At 45.3% G+C, this 18,098-nt stretch overlaps 1 protein-coding gene across 1 annotated transcript in view; it reads right to left on the bottom strand.

Annotated features, from left to right (window-relative positions):
- Positions 1-18,098, bottom strand: part of PACS2 (phosphofurin acidic cluster sorting protein 2) — a gene marked incomplete at its 5' end in the record, with an annotated part of 49,363 nt that overhangs the window by 13,676 nt on the left and 17,589 nt on the right. The window contains 10 exons of the mRNA XM_010188929.1: positions 4,047-4,079; positions 6,027-6,135; positions 8,204-8,314; positions 11,635-11,789; positions 12,519-12,625; positions 14,077-14,181; positions 14,896-15,028; positions 15,781-15,902; positions 16,679-16,753; positions 17,557-17,647. Of these exons, the coding sequence (XP_010187231.1) occupies positions 4,047-4,079; positions 6,027-6,135; positions 8,204-8,314; positions 11,635-11,789; positions 12,519-12,625; positions 14,077-14,181; positions 14,896-15,028; positions 15,781-15,902; positions 16,679-16,753; positions 17,557-17,647 (1,041 nt within the window). The remainder of the gene's footprint in view (positions 1-4,046; positions 4,080-6,026; positions 6,136-8,203; positions 8,315-11,634; positions 11,790-12,518; positions 12,626-14,076; positions 14,182-14,895; positions 15,029-15,780; positions 15,903-16,678; positions 16,754-17,556; positions 17,648-18,098) is intronic.

Here is an 18,098-nt window from a genome sequence, read left to right as displayed (position 1 = left end):
GCTGGACCTTTCCCTCTAAGCTTTATGGAAGGAGTGGCAGAGCTGCAGCAAACACGACTCAGCCAGAGCTTTGTCTTGGTCCAGTGCAGAATGGGCTTTTGCAAACAGCCTCTCACTTTGGCTCAGCTCTGCTTACTCAGCTCTAAGGCAAAGCCGGGGGCTTTGCTCCCTTCCTGCCTCACAGCCCCCAGCACAGCACCTTCATTCCTCCCCCAAAGCACATGAAAAAATAACCCAGTCCCTGAGTCTGTGTTGGAAGCCAGAAAGGTCACATCCTTCCAACCACAGCTGCAGACGCCCCAGCAAATAAATCTCCAACAAACATGACATTTCCAGCTCCAGTTTTGCAAAGAGAAAGGAGAAACCCACTGAGCTGTTGGGAGAAGCACAGAACAGAGGCTCAGCTTTCTTCTCGTTTCTTCAGTTCCATGGGCTGACAAGCAGGCAGAAGTGAGTCCTGCTGACCAAGCGAGGGAAGCACAATAGTCACCACAGTCATCTCAGCTACTGGATGGCTTTGCTCTGAGCTCTCAGAAAACAAACTGTGCCCATTCCAGCAGAAAGCTCATTCTTGTCCACCCTGGGAGATCACACTCCCACTGAGGAGAGCTCAGGAACAATTCTGAAATAAATCATTTGCTTCAGTCACCATTTATCACAGCTCACAATGAGGCACAGACTGTTCCTGAAGCAATCCAGCTGGATTTCAGCTCGGCTAGGCTAGTCCTGTCACACGTCCTCTTGGGAACTCTGATCTTGCATATGTGCCTCTGAAAGTGCAGCTTATCAGAAGAGCTGCTCTTCATATGGATGGAAGGAGAGATGAGGTGATCGTGCTTGTTCTCCACTTACTCTTTCATGCTCTTTCCTGATTCTTGTTCTTCGGGATCCCAAAATATTAAACCAGAATCCTCTCACCTTCACAAAGGTCTCTTCTATTCCTCCTACCACAGCCCTGCAACTAAAATATCCCCTGTCCCTGAAAAGGCAGCTCCTTGTTATTACCTACACTGCACAGATTCCCAGGCTGCAGAGGTTTTACCCCCATGGTGATGTCCAAGGTACTGGTTCTGTCCACAGAGGTTCTGAAGGCCCTGGTAACTCAGCTATAATTTAAAGCCAGACCTGATCCTGGTTTGTGATTTTTAACAGTACTACTGATACTTCATCTCTGAAATTTGGCGGGGGTAGGGGGGGAACAACAAAACAACAACCAAACAACAACCAACCCCCAAAACCAGACCTATGCAGAGAGGCTAGAAAGACAATCTTTAGCTGGAATGGGAAGTTTCCCAACTACTATTTTGCTTGCATCCACCTGCAATCAGTCCTTCAAAAGTTAACTGTCCAGAATTGGACTTGGAGGCTCCCTCCCTACCCTAGAAAATTAATTCAGATTGAACAAAGACATACAGTCAGACTTATGTGTTTCGGGACCCTCAGAAAGGAGAAGCCACCACATCACCAGCAGTCACCCACCTGACAAAGGGAAAGAATAATCTCTCTCACTTCTGGGGCAAAGTACAAACGAAGCTGCAAAGCACTCAGATATTACAGTAACAGAGACTGAATAATCACTTAGAGCAGTTATACCAGTTATTAGTATTTTCATAAGAATTCATTTGCAATTTAAGCAACCCAAAAGAGATTGAAATGTAGCCAAACACCTGTGATTTCTTAGCAGGAGGTTCTCAGGTGCTACCTTTATTCCAGGCAAGTCCTGCAGGGGGCCAACAGGAAAGGGGAAACTTAAACTGCTGAAGGACTAGCGGGTCTCTAAGTGATTTCAGTCCAGGCACCAACAACTCTCCAAGGCTCATCTTGGTAGGAAGCCTCTGTCCTTCCCACTGGACAGCCATAACTCTGCCAAGTGTGTGTTGTCTCTTGGTGGGCTCTCTCTGTTCCACCAAGTCTCCAGTGGTCAAAGCAAACAGAGGGACAAAGCAACTCCAGGTCCTCATGACACATCAGATTTGCATCACCTCTGCTTTCCCATGAAATTCCCATCCAGCACCCCTCACGTTCCCACAGGCGGCTGGACATACTTAACAGGACACCCGGCACATTTTTTGAGCCTCGACTCTCCTCTGCTGCGCTGCTCTGCCAGGCAAGGGGCAGCAGTAAACGCCTGTCATGTTTCCACTGGCTGCACAAGGAGGTTCATACAGCCACAAGCCAGGTGACAGAGGTCCTACTGAACCAGAGGAGGGACTGGGTCCATCTTCATCAGCTGTGCTCATGTTCAGCAACTGCTGCAGGTTGTGTTTTAGAAAGAGCATTCAGAGAAATGTCCTGGACTCTGCCTAGCCACTGCCCTGCAGTCAAAGACGCAGCAGGGAGAACACAGTGTTACTCCTGCTTCCTATCGCCCAGGAAGCCATGCTGGTTCACACTCCAGCTGAAGGCACTTGTGGTTCCTGGCAGCAAAATTGCTCTACAACACATGAGAGCGAAGAGTTTTTGGGAGATGTGTAACTAGGTAGGAAATGACCCATCCCTTGCCGTGACAAGCAAGCAATACTTTTATTTCCAACAGCCAAGCTGCTCCCCAGATTCATGCAAGGGTTATCCAGAAGCCACACGGTGTGAGCTGTGCTGGACACTGAATTACAGTGGGTGACACCAGCCCAGGTTCACAGAACTGATCAGCAATCCAGCTACACTGGAATGAGCATCTGCCGAGTGTCAGATCCCAAATCCACAGGGTTTCATTCAAGAAAGTAATGCAGAGAGATATCAACGTTGATAATATACCCTTCCTCGTGAGAGGCCCACGTCCACCACCATGGTCTCAGCTCCCCAGATGCTGCCTGGACTGCAGTGTTTCTTGACAATTCAGTAACCACTCATTCTTCCAGTGCTCACAGACAAAGTCAGTCACCCAGTGTAATGCAGAGGAGCTGAAATGGCAATTCATTTCCTTCCTGAACCCTTTCCTCACTGCCAGCCCCCTTGACTTCAAGTAAGGTGAGCAGATGCTCCAAAAGAATGGGACAAAGCTTTCGCACCATTGCAGTCCATCACAGGCAGTACATGCGCCAACCTTTTGCCATGACAAACAGAACAAGGGGATGGGAAGGAGAGCGGAGGTAAGTCAAAATAGGGATAGCTGGCAATAAAGTTATAAAGCAGCTCATCACACGCAGCTACATCCTAAAGACTGGTTTGGCTTTCCTTGGACCACTAGGGCTTGTTTAACAGAGCAAGTGCTAGGATACTGGGAGATTTGCCTTGCAATGAATTAGTAGGTAGGGATGCTGTTTCTACACAGACCACTGCTTTGAAAGCTGGCCTTGGAGAAGCCATTCACCTCTGGCCTTAAGGGACAGGGAGTTGTAGTAACTTTGTGAACCGAGGACAAAATAAACAATGTCCAACAATCACACGGTTTGAAGCAGGGGACCCTGCAGAGCAAGGTGGTCTTGGAGGCCCTCTGAGAGCACAACTCCCCTGCTAGCATACATCTGTCTCCTCTTTCTTAGGCCCAGAGAAGTCCCATACGTTTGGTATAGCCTGTCAGTAAGAGATTAGTCCTCCATTTTTCTTATTGCAGGGCGAAGACTCGCTGGTCTGCACTTGGGCACTGCATGGCTGAACGCCACCCCGAGTCACCCAGCGCTGCCCACAGCACTCCAGTTCCAACAGATGGGCAGTAAAAAGCCTTTGCTCTGTCCTGATCCTTTTGGAGCTACACTAAATCCTCTGATGGCTGTGACCAAACAGCCAGGATTATTGAGGAAGTAGGGAAGGAAAAAAATCCTACCTTCTCAGTGTTTTACTGCTCAAAGCTACTCTCTCTCAATAACTCTTTCACTTCCATTCAGTCTACACCCTGGGAACCTGTATGTGTGGTCCAAAGGCAGGACAGTAATTTCAAACGTGTTCTGCCAGCAGATGCCATAATTTCAAAGCAGTGAGCAGAATTTAACCTAAAGCCCAAACTGTGCATCCCAGACCTGCAGGAACTGTTAAACAAGGCACAAAAGACCAGTTCATGGGGGAAAAGATGTAGGAGACAGGAGAGGGAACCTAAAAGGAACCGATACCTTATGGCAAAATCAAAATGAAAGCTCTTTTTCCTTTTCAGAAAGCAACCAAAGAAAAAGATAAAAATGTTATTATACTTACAACAAAGCGAAGCATTCATTTAGATAGTGCTAATGAAAACACAATTTTGGTGATGTTTTTCACAATATCCTCCCTAAGTTGCTGCCAATGGCAGAGAGCTGCACTTCTAAAGCAAGCCACATGGGGAGACAACTGCCCATCACTGCACGGGAGAGTTTTTGTTCCTCCCACTCACTCTCCTGTTTGCTCATGGGGTACTTGGCTGAAAGTAGAAGTTACTTCCAAGCAGACATAACAGAGATACTAAGAGATTGCAGGCTATGCCACAAGTCTGACTAAAAGTCTCAGCGATCTCTCTCCCAAGTAACCTTCTGCAGGGTTTGAGCCTGATCTAAACTTCTCAACAGCCTCAGGCATGGCACCACCAAATCCAAAGAGTCCAGAATCCAAATGGATGGGACCAGCTTGGTAAAATGGTGATGCACGCTCCAGGGAGGACTAAGGGCGTGCGTTGCTGAAGCACATTTAAGATGTTTTTCAACAAAGTACCAAATTGACCTTTCTGGGCACATCAGAAACTCAAAATCGTTACATGTCTGTTAATGACAAAAATGGACCTGTAACAGAACGGAAAAGACCAGTGCAGAATCCAGCAACTGAGGGGTGCAGGGAAAGAACAAGGCAGCCACGAGAAGGGGTTCACACTGCACTAGGGTCTGAATTCCATATTGGTAGCTAAGGTAGGTCTTTACACCAAAAACAAAATCAAAGATTGAGGCTGAGAGTTTCGAGTACCCTGTGGCTCTCCAAACTTCACCTTTATCAGGGTAAAATTACAGACGTTCACAAATACTTGAAGACAGTGAGCTCTTTTTAATGGACTAGTCAGTCTGGAAGTGTTTTCCCTAGGAGAGCATGAAGAATGGATTAAATTCTACTGAATTTCTGCAGAGTAATGAAGAGTGGACACAGGAATGGAAAAGCAATATACAACAAACATTTCCAAAAGGAGGGGAAAAAAGTAATTCTACTGACACCTTTAATTCCTCCCAGTCCTTATGCAAAGGAGACACCAACGAGGGATATTAATGGACCAAAAATGAAAGATCCGATATAATATGGGAAGGGTAGTAATTAACAATTAATATAATTCATGCCTCACAGGAGACTCCTAGTCCTTAATCAAGAAAAATCACATGAGCTGAGTGTTTATTCCGCTCTCAGAAATTACTGGGATGTGAGTCGGAGTCTGTTTTTCTCCTCTGTGCCTCAGAAGCAATGCATCTCTACCCTTCAGTGACAGTTACTCTTCCTGAACCATGGCCACATGAGGCTCTACATACTTCTGAATCTGGCTTTTAGACCCCAGTCCTCCCTTCTACAGGTTGCTTATCCCTTAAGAAAAGTTGAAATAAAACCTGGTGAATGTCTGCACTCCCCAGTAGGAGTTCTGGTAGCCTGCAACCAGCAATCAACAAGGATTTTGCCTCCCCCGTGAGAAGCTCTGCTATTTACACTCCAAAAAAAAAGAAGGGGAGTTCAGTTCTCTCAACACTGGTGTGAAAACGCCAGGTCTCATGGAAGGTACTCTGTGGAGGAATGCTGCAGTCCAGACTTACACACCTAAGGTCTCCATGGTAAGGGAGAGATCTCTGTGATAAGAGATCTCAGGAACCTAAGCAGATATAACCTGTCCACCCCGCATCCTACCCAGTTCCCACCCTCCCCAAACCTCTCAGATATTCAAAGAAATCACTGCACTTAAAGTAACCACTCTGTTGTAGGTTCACTGTTACTTAAGTGGGACACATCACTGGGTGCAGGCTACAGTATAGCTCCCAAAATGTTTGCAGTTTGGAGTGATTTTAAGAATGCTGGCACACAAGATGAGAAAAGCACTTTGCCTTCAACCTGATGACACTCACTTCTGGAAAGTCAGGATTACGTTAGTGACTTACCTTTTCTGCTTGTACGTCAGCATCGCTTCAGCAATGGGCAACTGGTGTGCACAGTTTGCCCCTGCAATATACTGCGTTATCCGGGAGACAACATCAGGTGTTTCTGGAACTGCTATGGAACAAAGAGAAAATAAATTAAATGACTTCTCAAACCATCACCAGCGCTGTCCTCCATCTGCTCACCCAAGCAGCCAATGGTACCCAGCCAGCTGCATTTGAACTGCATCTTCCAAAGGAAGCACTGCAGCTTACCCCAGAGCACTGTAAAGCTCTCTGAGGAAAGCAAACATCCTACAAGAGCACCAAGGTAAAAACATTAGGAAGGCACACTAGATACACAGATGTCTGTACATGGCATTATTGATTGAATTATTATGGTTACTTTGTATTTGTTAAAATGCTTTTCTTTGAAAATATGTGCCTGCCCAGACATGTACCCTGCTTTAGACTTCTTTGTACCTTGACTGTGGGTATCTGCTGAAGAAAGTGCCTAGCCCATCTCTCCCAGGGCCTTGGCGACCTGCTTTGCTAACACCAGCATTTGAGTTACCTGATTTCCTAATGAACTCACAGCCTTGCTGACTTTGTTGAAAAGACAGAGGCGAGCAAGGGTAGAAGAGCACAAAGCGTAGCAGCAAGTATGCTTCGAGCCTGTAAGAGTGTTTGATTCAAGCTGAAAGGAAGACTTTCCCTAAACGTCTTCCATATTTCTTCCACATTTCAAAGAGCCTCAAACATGAGATCAAGGGAACACAAGTTACCTTCACCAGGCACTTCCATACGTTAATGGGTATTTTAACTTATGGTCTCTTACAGCAATTATTTGAATAGTGAATTATCATTCTTTGCCAGATCTTTTTATGCCATCATGGGGATTTTGTGCAGTTCTCGCTCCACAGACAGAAATGGAGAATTTACAAGGCCTAGATTACACACAAATGAGGCTGCATTTCCCTCATAGCACACAGGCAAATAACTAAGGGCTGCAGCATACAACCTACTGAAGAACAGATATGGCTCTCAAGCTGGACTTCTACAGTTAATGAAGTATTCTGAATGCAGACACAAAAACCAAGTCTCTATTATCATTTGTCTGCATTTTCAACCTCAGCAAGAATTAAAAGAAATCAGTTCCAGACATTTGTTCTTCCACAAGCTTAAAAATCAAGGAAAACCACAGGCTGGGTGGCACACTAGTAGATCTCTGGTCCAGCCTCCTGTTCCAAGCAGGGCTAACCTCTCCTTCAGGACAGGCTGCCCAGGGCCTTATCCAGCCAAGTTCCCATCTGCTGGAAAAGGCTCTGAAATATCTGTGCAGAGGTCTGTCTCCCCTCCTCTCACAGCTACAGGACTTCCAGGAGCATCCTGGGACCCTGCAGCTCCCTGCAATTCCAACAGGAGAACCACACTGCAACCTTTCCACCCTCGCAGTGCTCCAAGAACCCCAAAGCTAGTGACATTTCTGTATGGGATATGCTGCCACGAGAGCATCGCTCCTCAGTCAAGTCTCAATCCTTCACATAGACTTAAACGTCAGATATAAATCCTCCTTTCTGCTGTTTCTTTCCATTCTTGAAGGAACACACAGGAAAAATGGTAAACATTCATATTTTAAGCAAAATAGTACTTTAACACAGAGTAAGGCTTTATCCTGGCCTAGAACAGATACAGATCAGAACAGGAATGTTTTGATTCGACCTAGGGCAGCTCCCACATTTTACAACACTGGTGAAGAATAAAATTATTTTTAATGAGAAAAATCCTGCTAGCAGATTTCAGAAATGCCAAGGTCATTCTCACACGCAACTAAAAGAAGTTAATCTCCCCAGAGTATCCAGTTTTCCAAATCTTTTAGACTGGACAGTTTCTGAAGGGCCAAAGAAAGCTGTGTACTAAACCTTGTGGTGAGACCTCCACATCAAAGAACAAAGCTGAGCACTAGGTAAAACCAGTCTGACTCAGAGGCAGCTCGTGTCTCTGGGAGCCAACAATTGTTTGCAAACCACCATGTGGAGGACATACAAAGGTCAGCATCTGAAAAGGGAATGTGGTGGAGTGAGGAGAAAAGAGGAACAAAACCTTTTGTCTGCTTCCTCTTGTATTTACTTGACCTTTGCTAAAATTACTCATTCAAGCTTTTTACCCCACACCAGCCAGACACAGACACATGGTCTTACCAGTGGTCTGTGCTTCAAGTTTGTTGAACAGATCTCTCCAGGCTAGATCTTGGAAGAAGTTGTTGTATCTATAATCTACAGACCCCAGGTATTTGGCCACTGGATGAGAGCCTAAGAAAGAAAGGAAAACATGACAGTTGTTCTTTCCAGAACTAAACATAGGCGTGTTTACCTGTAAGGAATTAAATTTCAAAATCAAAGCTACAGTAGATACCTCAGAAATAAATTTCTTCAATTATAACAAAGTATTTTACTCCAGCTTATCTCTACAAGAGCATGTAAATAGACCTGTCAGCAGAGAGACTGCTTCAACACCACTGGTATCTTTTAGTGGCATCACCCCTTCCCCTCACCAAATTAGATTATAAAAGGCCAAAGAAAACAGGACTGGGAAACTGCTGAGGAAACAAATTACTTGGAAGACACAGAGGCCCTACGGCTCTCCACCTCGGTCACTCAGTTTTGCAAGCAGCTTTCCCAGCAGCCCTTCCTGCCCACAGGTTGCACCACGGCCAGGTCACCTCTGCCAAGAGGAGCCAGACCCTTCCTCAAACACCATTTGCACACCCTGGCTGTTTTGCAAGACTGAGAAGAGGCAATTGTCACCAGTCAGGAAAAACAACCCAGGGAGGCTCATTGGAGAAGAGCTGTAAGTTCAATAACTAGGCTGTAATTAAATATAGAAGGCAGAGTCCAAGGACTACAGTCCCCAGCGAATGTTGGCAGATGCATCAGGTCTCTGCTTGCAGGAAATTTGTGCATCCAGCCTCCAGCTTGCAACCCTGGATGGAGATATGACTTCATACTTACTTAACAGTGAGCAGAAGAGGAAAGACACTTAAGTGACAAACTCTGCCCTGGGAGGTGGTAAAAAATTTGCCACCTTCACTTTAGGTCACATGTGTCCTAAAACCAGACAACTCACTCTTGCAACCACCTCCCCAGTCTTCCAGCCCAGGAGAGAAGGTGTGCCAGGACTGCACTTTCCAGTCACGTTAAGCACAAGTCCTGTACATGGACAACCAGCCATGAAGGGGCCTCAGAGCTCCGCCTAAGCAGTTTATTTCTACCCTTCCTGCATATTGAATTCTCACATCAAGCCACACTTCCAGAGACTGCAACAAGCAATTCATCAGCTGATAACTGGTAACCTGACCCCACTGACTTAACTATAACATCCTCCAGTAAAGCTCATGGTGGAAAAGACCCAGTGTCTTTCTCTGTCCTCCAAACCCGTGCTAATTTCCAGACTTCCAGGAAAAGTTCAAGCAGAAGATCTCTCTGAGTTTCCCTCAGTGTCATCAAAGACTGAGGCCTAAATTGTTTCCTGGACCCTCCTGACTATGGTTACTTTCAGACCCATCATTTATTTTGCAGTGAGGTTTTAAACAGTGGAAAAGCTCTACACCATGCACTGGAGAAGCAACAGCTTTCTCACATGCTGGGAAAACACATCGCATGTGGCAGCGGCAGTTGGAAACAAGTACTAAGCATGAGGTCTTCGAAGAAGTTCTATCCATGGGAGCTAAATGAAATGCTAGAAAAACCTTAAAAAGCCAAAATTACCCCCAACATTTTTTTGTTCTGTTTTGCTTGCCCCTTTGCATTTGCTTATACACGGTTTTGGACATCAAAGGAGTCTTTCAGCCACAGAATCAGAAGCAGGACCGAATCTCCCAGTACAGATGCTTACAGACACTAAGCCCTTCTTATTGTTAACAAAATTGTTAACGTTGTAGGTTAACTCTTCTGTCATTGCAGCGTGGAGCTGTGGCCTAAGAAGGTAAAATCATCTTAGATAAAAGTCCACCACTTCTACTTTGAAGGTGCTGCTAACAGCAGAATGTCTTTTCCTTCAAGACACTTATGGCATGGTCACTATTCTGTCTTTGGTGCTTTTTTAATTGTCAGAAAAGAGAGGTTGCTCCTCAATCACTTTAATGAACTGCCAGAAAGCTGGCTAGAAATAAGCACCTGATCCAGTCAGGAAATACTGCAGACTTTTGTGGAAAAGGTCTTGTTAGAGTAGCAGCTATATTTAAAGTACATTTAAAAAGCATTCACAGTTCTGAAGCAGTTCCATTACCAAAGGGCTTTGTTCTTTTTTTTTTAAATTACTGAAGAAAGCTCTAAGATTAAAAAGCCAACCCAAAACCACACTAGCTAAATCTTGAGTTTCACTTTCAGAGAGAGAATATTTTAATATGATTAAAGACTGCAGGACAGAAGACTCTTCTTCTGAGGCCAGGGGACAGTCAGCATGTGAGGACCAAAGTCCTCAGTCACACAGACTGTCATTCAAAGCACATTTAACTCTGAAGAAATAATTTGTGTTTTTACCCCCTAACGAGCTCTCTCCTCTTCCTGCCAACAACACTTTGGAAACTAAATGCCTCCCTTGCAGAAGGATCCAGCTCACTTTTTCTGCCTTTTTCATTTGACGTCTGCAAATCTCACCACTGGACTGGCAGCCTGACCCCACTGTTCATGGTGCCAGGCAGCAGCTTCTGACTCCTACAGCAACTGCCATTGGCCGATTCCAAACCTAGAAGACCAGAAAATACAGAAAAAAAGGTGCTTTTCAAGTTCTCTGTTGCCTACATCCCCTAAGTGGCCTACTCATGCAAGCCAAGCCTCGGACTAAACCGATTTCTGGCATCACAGCCTTACAACACCAACATGGCCCAGATAGCCCTGCCCACAAGCATCAGTGGCCCTGTGGGTTCCCAGGCCTCTCTGCTACAACATTCCGCATGTTTCTGACTCCGACAAGACCCCTAACGTTATTATCAGCCCACTCCACTTGCGCAAATACAAGCAATCCAAGGTGGGTTACTTGTCAGCCAGGCAGGCTTGTTGAGCTGTTGGAAGGGCAGAGATAAGGTACTCGAAAACTGAGGGAAAAACCAGAGGAGAAAGGCACACAAAGGAAAGGTCAAAAGACACACGTAATTTGAATAATTTAAACTCTCAGCAGTTTCAGAGCCTTAACAAAAATTTTCAACTCCCCCTCCTCCACAAACATTTTCTGTGTCAGCCTCAGAGAGGTCAGAACAGTTATCGCTTTGGGAAACATGGTGCCCAATGAATTTAAGATTTCAACCAGGGAAAGGCTTTCCAGTTCGTTATTCTATGCACTCATTGTACCATCATTAAAAGATAGACAAGAGCCTCTCTGCATGAGGAAAAAGCACTCAACCCCTTGCTTCAAATGAAAGGTTTACAAGCAGACTTCGGCATCAAGAACATAAAGATGGAATCCACTCACGCAAGAGCACTTACACACGCATTACACAGCACTATGGCAGCATGACGTTTGCCTGAATAACAGCCATATACCTAGCCAAAGCTTCCAGGAGGGCTTCTCCTGAGGGAACACACCACATTCAACCTGTTCACCTTTCTATGAAGAAATATTGTTCCTTATTTACCTAGAGGGATGATCAAAAATCTCATGTAGCCGAGCCAGTCTGGGGTTTTGTGAGACAGCTGCTCTACAAAGAGCCTCAATACAGCACTGAGGTAATTCTGGGCTCCAGCCACTGCAATTTTAATTGGGTTTGGAGGCTGTGAATTGCAGTTACAGCTAGACAGAAAAAGAGGAAAGATATTAATAATTGTGCTTCTAAGCAGCTATTTCAGAACAAGTAAAAAAAAAAATCGGTTCATTTCAACCAAAGCAGAAGAGAGCTCCTTCAATACACAAGGCAATATCAAAATTATCAGCAGCTTAAAACACACAATAAAATGCAACATTGTCCAGTACTTTCTTAACTCATCTCCTTGCTCCTTCTTTCATGCATTTTGAGAATCTAAAGGGCTGGACTCAACTATCTAGGCTAGGATGTACTTATTGCAACTAACCGCTGTGTCAGAGCACACACTCAGGTACCCACAGCCCTTAGTAGGTATCTAGGGAATGCCTTGAGGAATTAAGGAAGTAGTCTGGGAATTACTTGGGGTTGGGGTGCAAGAACTATTTAAAAAACTACCTATTAGCTTTGCATGCTTTACTGGTTATTAGATCTGACCTATGAGGCAGCCTCCAAAGCACATTCTTTTAAAATCAGTGGTGTCACCGAAAGGAGAACTGTATCCTCACACACATGGCAGAAGAGCAACAACTCTGCAGGGCTGGCGAGTGCTGAGAAGCCACACAACTCTCACTTCAGGAGAGTAGACTGGGCAGAAGTATTGGAAGGGAGAAGTATTTCTCAGCTATTGGATGGAAAACTTCCTGGACACTGGGGCACAGGAGCCGAGAGGCCTTTAGAGCTGAGACTCAGCAAAGACCACAAACAAGGTGAGAACTTACTATCTCTGTATCCTGGAGACAATAGTGCTGAAAGCTGCCTGAATATCAGCTGAGGAGCATGTGCAGACCACTGGCAAGGTATGCTTTTGCAAGACATCTGATAGGTACTGAGGAGAGAACAGAACATGTTATGGTTCCTTTTTGGTACAGTTTGTCACAAGGAAAAAATCTGCCACCCTGAGCCTCCTAAGCATTTTCACACCCAAGTATGGGCACACTCCCTATGGCCAGCTTGTAGGTCATACAATTGCTTCCCCAAGTAACTTGTCCTTGTGCATCTGCTAAATGAATACTTTCCTCTAGAAAAACGGAAACACTGCACCTTCTTGACAAATACCAATACTATATCTGAAACACAAAAATTTTGGCAATGACTGCTCTAGAATAGCAGGGGTTTTATGGACGCAGAGAGCAAGGCAGCAGACACCTAGCAGACAGCACTAGGTAAAAGCAGATGCTCTCCATTCACCTGCACATCTCTGAGTTCAAAAGGACTTAAACAAATGCAATGTTCTGCCTACCCTTGAGCACTAAAAAAGGAAGGGTGCTACCAATACACATTCCTCGTGACAGACTGTTTCCCCTCCATGTAGCTAACAGAAAACAAGTGGCACACACCTTGGGTATACATTGACACACCACTGATGAGACTCAGCAATTATCTCATGCTTTCAAACTCAGCAGCACTAATCCGTACACCCCAACCAATGCCATCTTCACCTCCTCTGATACTGTTAAAACTACTGGGAGAAAACCTAAAATGCTTCCTATCCATCTCTAGAAGGTTTTTCTCCATCTTCCAAGTATAAAGAACCTGGAACCAGTAGCTCAGCTGGTATTTTTGATTTCAGACACTGAGAAGACAGGTCTTCCAGAAGCAGACAAACCAGCTGACATAACTCCACAACTCTGGTACAAATTCTACAGGCAACAGTCACAAGTACACATTTACCACGTTTCTTCCATATATATTTCATTACTTTCTCAGACTAAGGTTTTGAAAGGATTTGACACATTTATTCCAAACTCCCACCCAAACCCATAACAAACCATCCCATGTTGCCAGCATAAGAAACCACTGCTAAAGGTTCTCAACATAACTCGCTCAGAAAGATGAGGTGACGTATCTGCAATCATAAATCACAAGCGTGCAAGGCAATAGACCAGATCTGAAATAGTTTCTCCTGTGATCATTACCTGGGCCCAGAAATCACAGCCTAAACCACAGGTCAGTTCTCCTTGCTTCCTGTGTCCCAGGTTCTTGAGTGCAAGGGTCTGGCCGTTCCCAGTGTGATGCTAACCAGAAGGAATGGCATTTCTTAGCAAAGTAAAAACTTCCGGGAACTCAGGTGGCAAAGTCTCACAAGATCCACGGTGAAACTAAATCCAATCTGCAAGCACTGAACCCTCAGTATGCTGCCAGCCCCATGTACCACCACTGCTCTTCCAACCAAGCAGCAGAACCTACTTGGTTAGTGGTAGAGCTCAAAGCCTGTCCATTTCCTAAGGAGGAACAGCGAAGGAGAACTTTGCTTCAGGTAACGTCTCCTGTCTTTACCTGGCCTTGCCAATCAGAAGTATTGACAAGAATAATGTTTTCTGGCAGCTGGTCATCAGAAACCAGGATGTGATTTAGTTGGTCATAGACTGTTTTCCTGGGGATCTGGAAATAAAGACAAAGAAGAAAACAGTAGGAGATGTCAGCTCTAATCCTCAAGCCAGCAGCTCCAGCTCTTGCATTCTTGATAGGTGGCTGTGCATGGCTCAGTCACTCCATGAGCAAAGGCAGGCCAGTAGCCGCAGTGGCTGTTGGGACTGACACTTATCAGCTTCTTCAGCACTGCAATATTCTGCAGGCTGCTCTATTAGCCACCTTGGTTTTGCTGGCCATTACTTATTCCATCATGTGCTTTTCCTTACCTCATTTTGTATCAACTAACAGTAGTCTGTGGAATTTTGGATTCATAGAAGCCAGCAACAATCTCCTTCAAGGAGGGAATTAACCAAGTCCTGCAGCTAACAAAAGCATGGCACAGATGCTCTGCACAAGCCCATCTCCTTTTGCAATTCCTAGCAGTCTGCCTTATTTCACAGGAGTAATTCCTCAATATATTCCTACTCATTTCTCATCATAACAATCTGTTCCCATGTTTTCAGTTCATGGCTGGCTGGCAAAGCAATAAGCTGGAAAAACCTAGCAGACTGGATGGAAGATACAATATCAGTCAAAAGATAAATTCCCTCCTTTCTGGAGCTGTAGGGCCCAGTACCCTTCCAGCAGGGATGGCCCTGGGGCGAGAAGGAAAGGGACCACAGGAGACAGTTGGAGAAAGGGAAAATCTACAAGTGGCTGGAGAGACAGCAATCTTTTTCACACCTGTAAGTGGTGCCTGGTGTCTGGAGAGCGTTCATTGTCCAGACTGTTTGCTCTCTCGTTCTGCGGCCTCACTGGCTGCCTCTCCTTCAGAGACGTGCTCCTTCCTCGACGTCCCGTCTGCTTCCCTTCAGACCTACTGGAGAGATGTGCTTGTGTTCCAGAGCTGGCCCACATCTGAGTGAGATCCATCCCCCAAATTCCACCTCACCCAGTCTGGCAACCTTAATGTGAGTGGAGGCACTGGGGAATCGTACACGTAGATCTGAGCTAGCTTAACACCTGCTAATTCTGCTTCTGATAATGCAGAGCATGCAGTTCAGCTACACAGTGTGTTCCCAGAGTCCCAGGCAGGCTTTCACATCCCATGCTAAGACCCACACCATCACCCCGCTACTGCTACACCAGCATAATAGGATCCAGTCATGCAAACTGCAGTCACACACCCAAAAGCAGCACAGAAATACCTCTTCAAAAGAACATCAATTTGCTTGCAAATAACCAGAGAAATTATATGGTGGAGCTATTGAAGCCCACATTCACTACCGTGTTTGGGAAGGTTTAACGGGACATAAGTTAGACTTGACAACCAAAACCTGCATCAGACCTTGACTTAGCAACAGTATCTTTGAGCAAGCAGCTCTAGAGTTTTATAAAGACTTCCTTGGACACAGAGCAGGTAGAACACAGGAGACAGGAGTAACCTCAGAGCAGTGTTGCCCTTCAGGGTTCTGAGTATTCATTTATCAAGTGCTAAAGACCCATCACTTGAATGCCTGAACACAAGAAAGGTCTCCTTGTAGTCAATGGCTTAAGCCCATCCTGAAGAAAAGCTAGCAGGCTGTCCATGACTTCCTGAGCAGCCATAACACTGTGTCACTGCTCTACCTGGTGGATGGGATAATGAGGGACTCAGTCTTAGTGATCTTCCCGCTGGGTGGGAGCTTCTCGACAAACACATCTGGTGTGGGAACTTCAGTTTCCTGGACCTCAGCTTGCTGGTTTGACTCCTGCAAAAACACAGGGAATCAAGTCATCAGGAACAAACCCTTCCCTCTGTCTCACTACCACCAGAGCTGACAGGAGATAGCCCAGCTTGGCTGTGGCTGGGGCACATTCAGCCTGCCTCTTCCAGACGCACTATTTATTCCCAAAAGGGAGAAGCCAATGCTTCTGGGGCTAAAAGTTCCTATCTCCACCTCACAAGAGAGCTGGAGGTAGGAAAGGAGCTTGGATGCTCTATTTGGAATAGGCACTCTTCCAGCTCAAAGCCAGGAACACACCTCCTAATGCAACACAGACGAACTCAGCTTACCCAAGTAAACTAGCAGAGAAAGACAAACAGGAGAAACAGTACAAACTGTGGGTCATCAGTAGAGCAACTTGAGCTTCGAGATTTTTACCCCAGGACCAGTTTGATTTCTGCCAATTCAGCCTGAAGTAACACTTCTGTCTGATAAAATGGAACAGCCCTGAGAATACTTTTCAGGATGATACACATGCTCTGTAGCATACTTTGGGACAGCCTTCATCAAACCAAGAGAAAAGCTGTTTAAACACAAGGGCTCATAAAGCATTTCAGTTTCAAAAGGCTGAAAGATAAGAACCTCCAACAACCAAGGTCAGGAGAAGAGCTTAGCATTATCTTCACTGCAGCTAATGTTACCTACTTAAGTTGTGTTGCATATGCAACTATATGGATGGACAGACACGTGCCATAGGATGCAGTTCACAGCTGACACCCAAATTGCCAGGAGGAATGTTAACAAGAGCATTTTCAACTTACGTAACAGACAGTGTCAGAAATACTGTCGCCTGCATGTTTGGCTCCAAGACTTTTTGTCTTTTCAGGCACTTCTACCTGCTTGAGAGGAGAAAAGTCATTAGGAGGTACGGCACCAGCACAGTTTTCAGTCACGTGCTCTGGATCAGGCTGTTCAAAAGACACTTCTCTGTTTAAACACTGCACAGCTCTGTAGTGTGACTAGGAGTGCTTCCTGGTCACACTGGACTGAACACACTAGTGTGGGATGTGACAAAGCAGCACTTGATGCACAGTACACCGTAGAGGCAAGGAAGTGCCCTGGAACAGGGCTAATATTCTCTGCACCTTATACACCCATCCATTAGGGGATGAAAAAAAGGGTGAGCTGCCCCTCAGCACTCACTCCCAGCCACCATGAAAGGTATCACAACAACAGTAAGGTAAAGCTTCCTCCAAACAGTGCCAAGGAGTCCCTAAAACTCCCAGGAAAGTTATCACAAGTACATGAGAATCTGGAGTTATTCATATCATTAGCAAGTATTCAGTACATAACCTGAAGATGTCCCCTTGAGTTAATTCTGTATTTGCTTAAAAACCAAAACCCAAACAACAAACCCTCCCCAAACCCCAGCCCAACTAAACAAACAAAACAATTTAAAAACCCCAAACATTTTTTCTTAGCAGAAGAGTCATATCTCTCCATTTAAGTCTCTGCAGGAGGTCAGAGGTGATTTAATTTACACATGCAAATAGAAACAGTGCAGGTATCAAGGCCAAACAGCAGGTCAACACCATATAGCCAGAGCACTTTAATTTCAAAGGGAATGTAGATGGGTAGAGGAGTCCTTGAGGCTGCTAAATTACCTGCAGATAGATAACCTTCTTGAAACACCACTTACAGGACTTGACGGCTCTCTCTGGCTCCTGATACTGTGGATGCTACCAATTTCTGTTTGAGAGCTGGAGTGTGACAGTCCTTCAAAGTAAGGTCTGAATAAGGAGAGCAAAAACAGTTTCTTACTATCAATAACACCAACAGAAAAAGTGCATCACATTTACAGCAAAGCAACATGATTGTTCCCAGGATGTCTTACTGCTCCCCAGTGGTTCCAGTAAATTTATTGGGCAATTTTGAAAGAAGTGATAGGTCTCCAGGACAGCAAGAGAAGCCAGAAAGTCCAGTGACCCCTGTCTAGCCCTGACACTGACCAACCAAACTCCATCTAACAAATCCATCACATCACCTGCCACACAGCACACTGTATTTATAAAGCTCTTACTAGGAACTTGCACAGTCTCACACTACACACCAAACAGCAGCTTTTGTTTCCACGAAATCCAGAGTGGACACGTGGGTCCAGCATTTTCCCACAGCAGAACAGAATGCACATTCCTGTCAAACAAGTAGTTGTGTCCTCACCACCCCAAGCACCAGGTGCAG

The sequence above is a fragment of the Mesitornis unicolor genome, unplaced genomic scaffold (genome assembly GCF_000695765.1).
Source record: "Mesitornis unicolor isolate BGI_N332 unplaced genomic scaffold, ASM69576v1 scaffold35267, whole genome shotgun sequence".
Classification (NCBI taxonomy): domain Eukaryota; kingdom Metazoa; phylum Chordata; class Aves; order Mesitornithiformes; family Mesitornithidae; genus Mesitornis; species Mesitornis unicolor.
The sequence above is the reverse complement of the archived record's forward strand: the minus strand, read 5'-3'. Positions and strand labels throughout refer to the sequence as shown.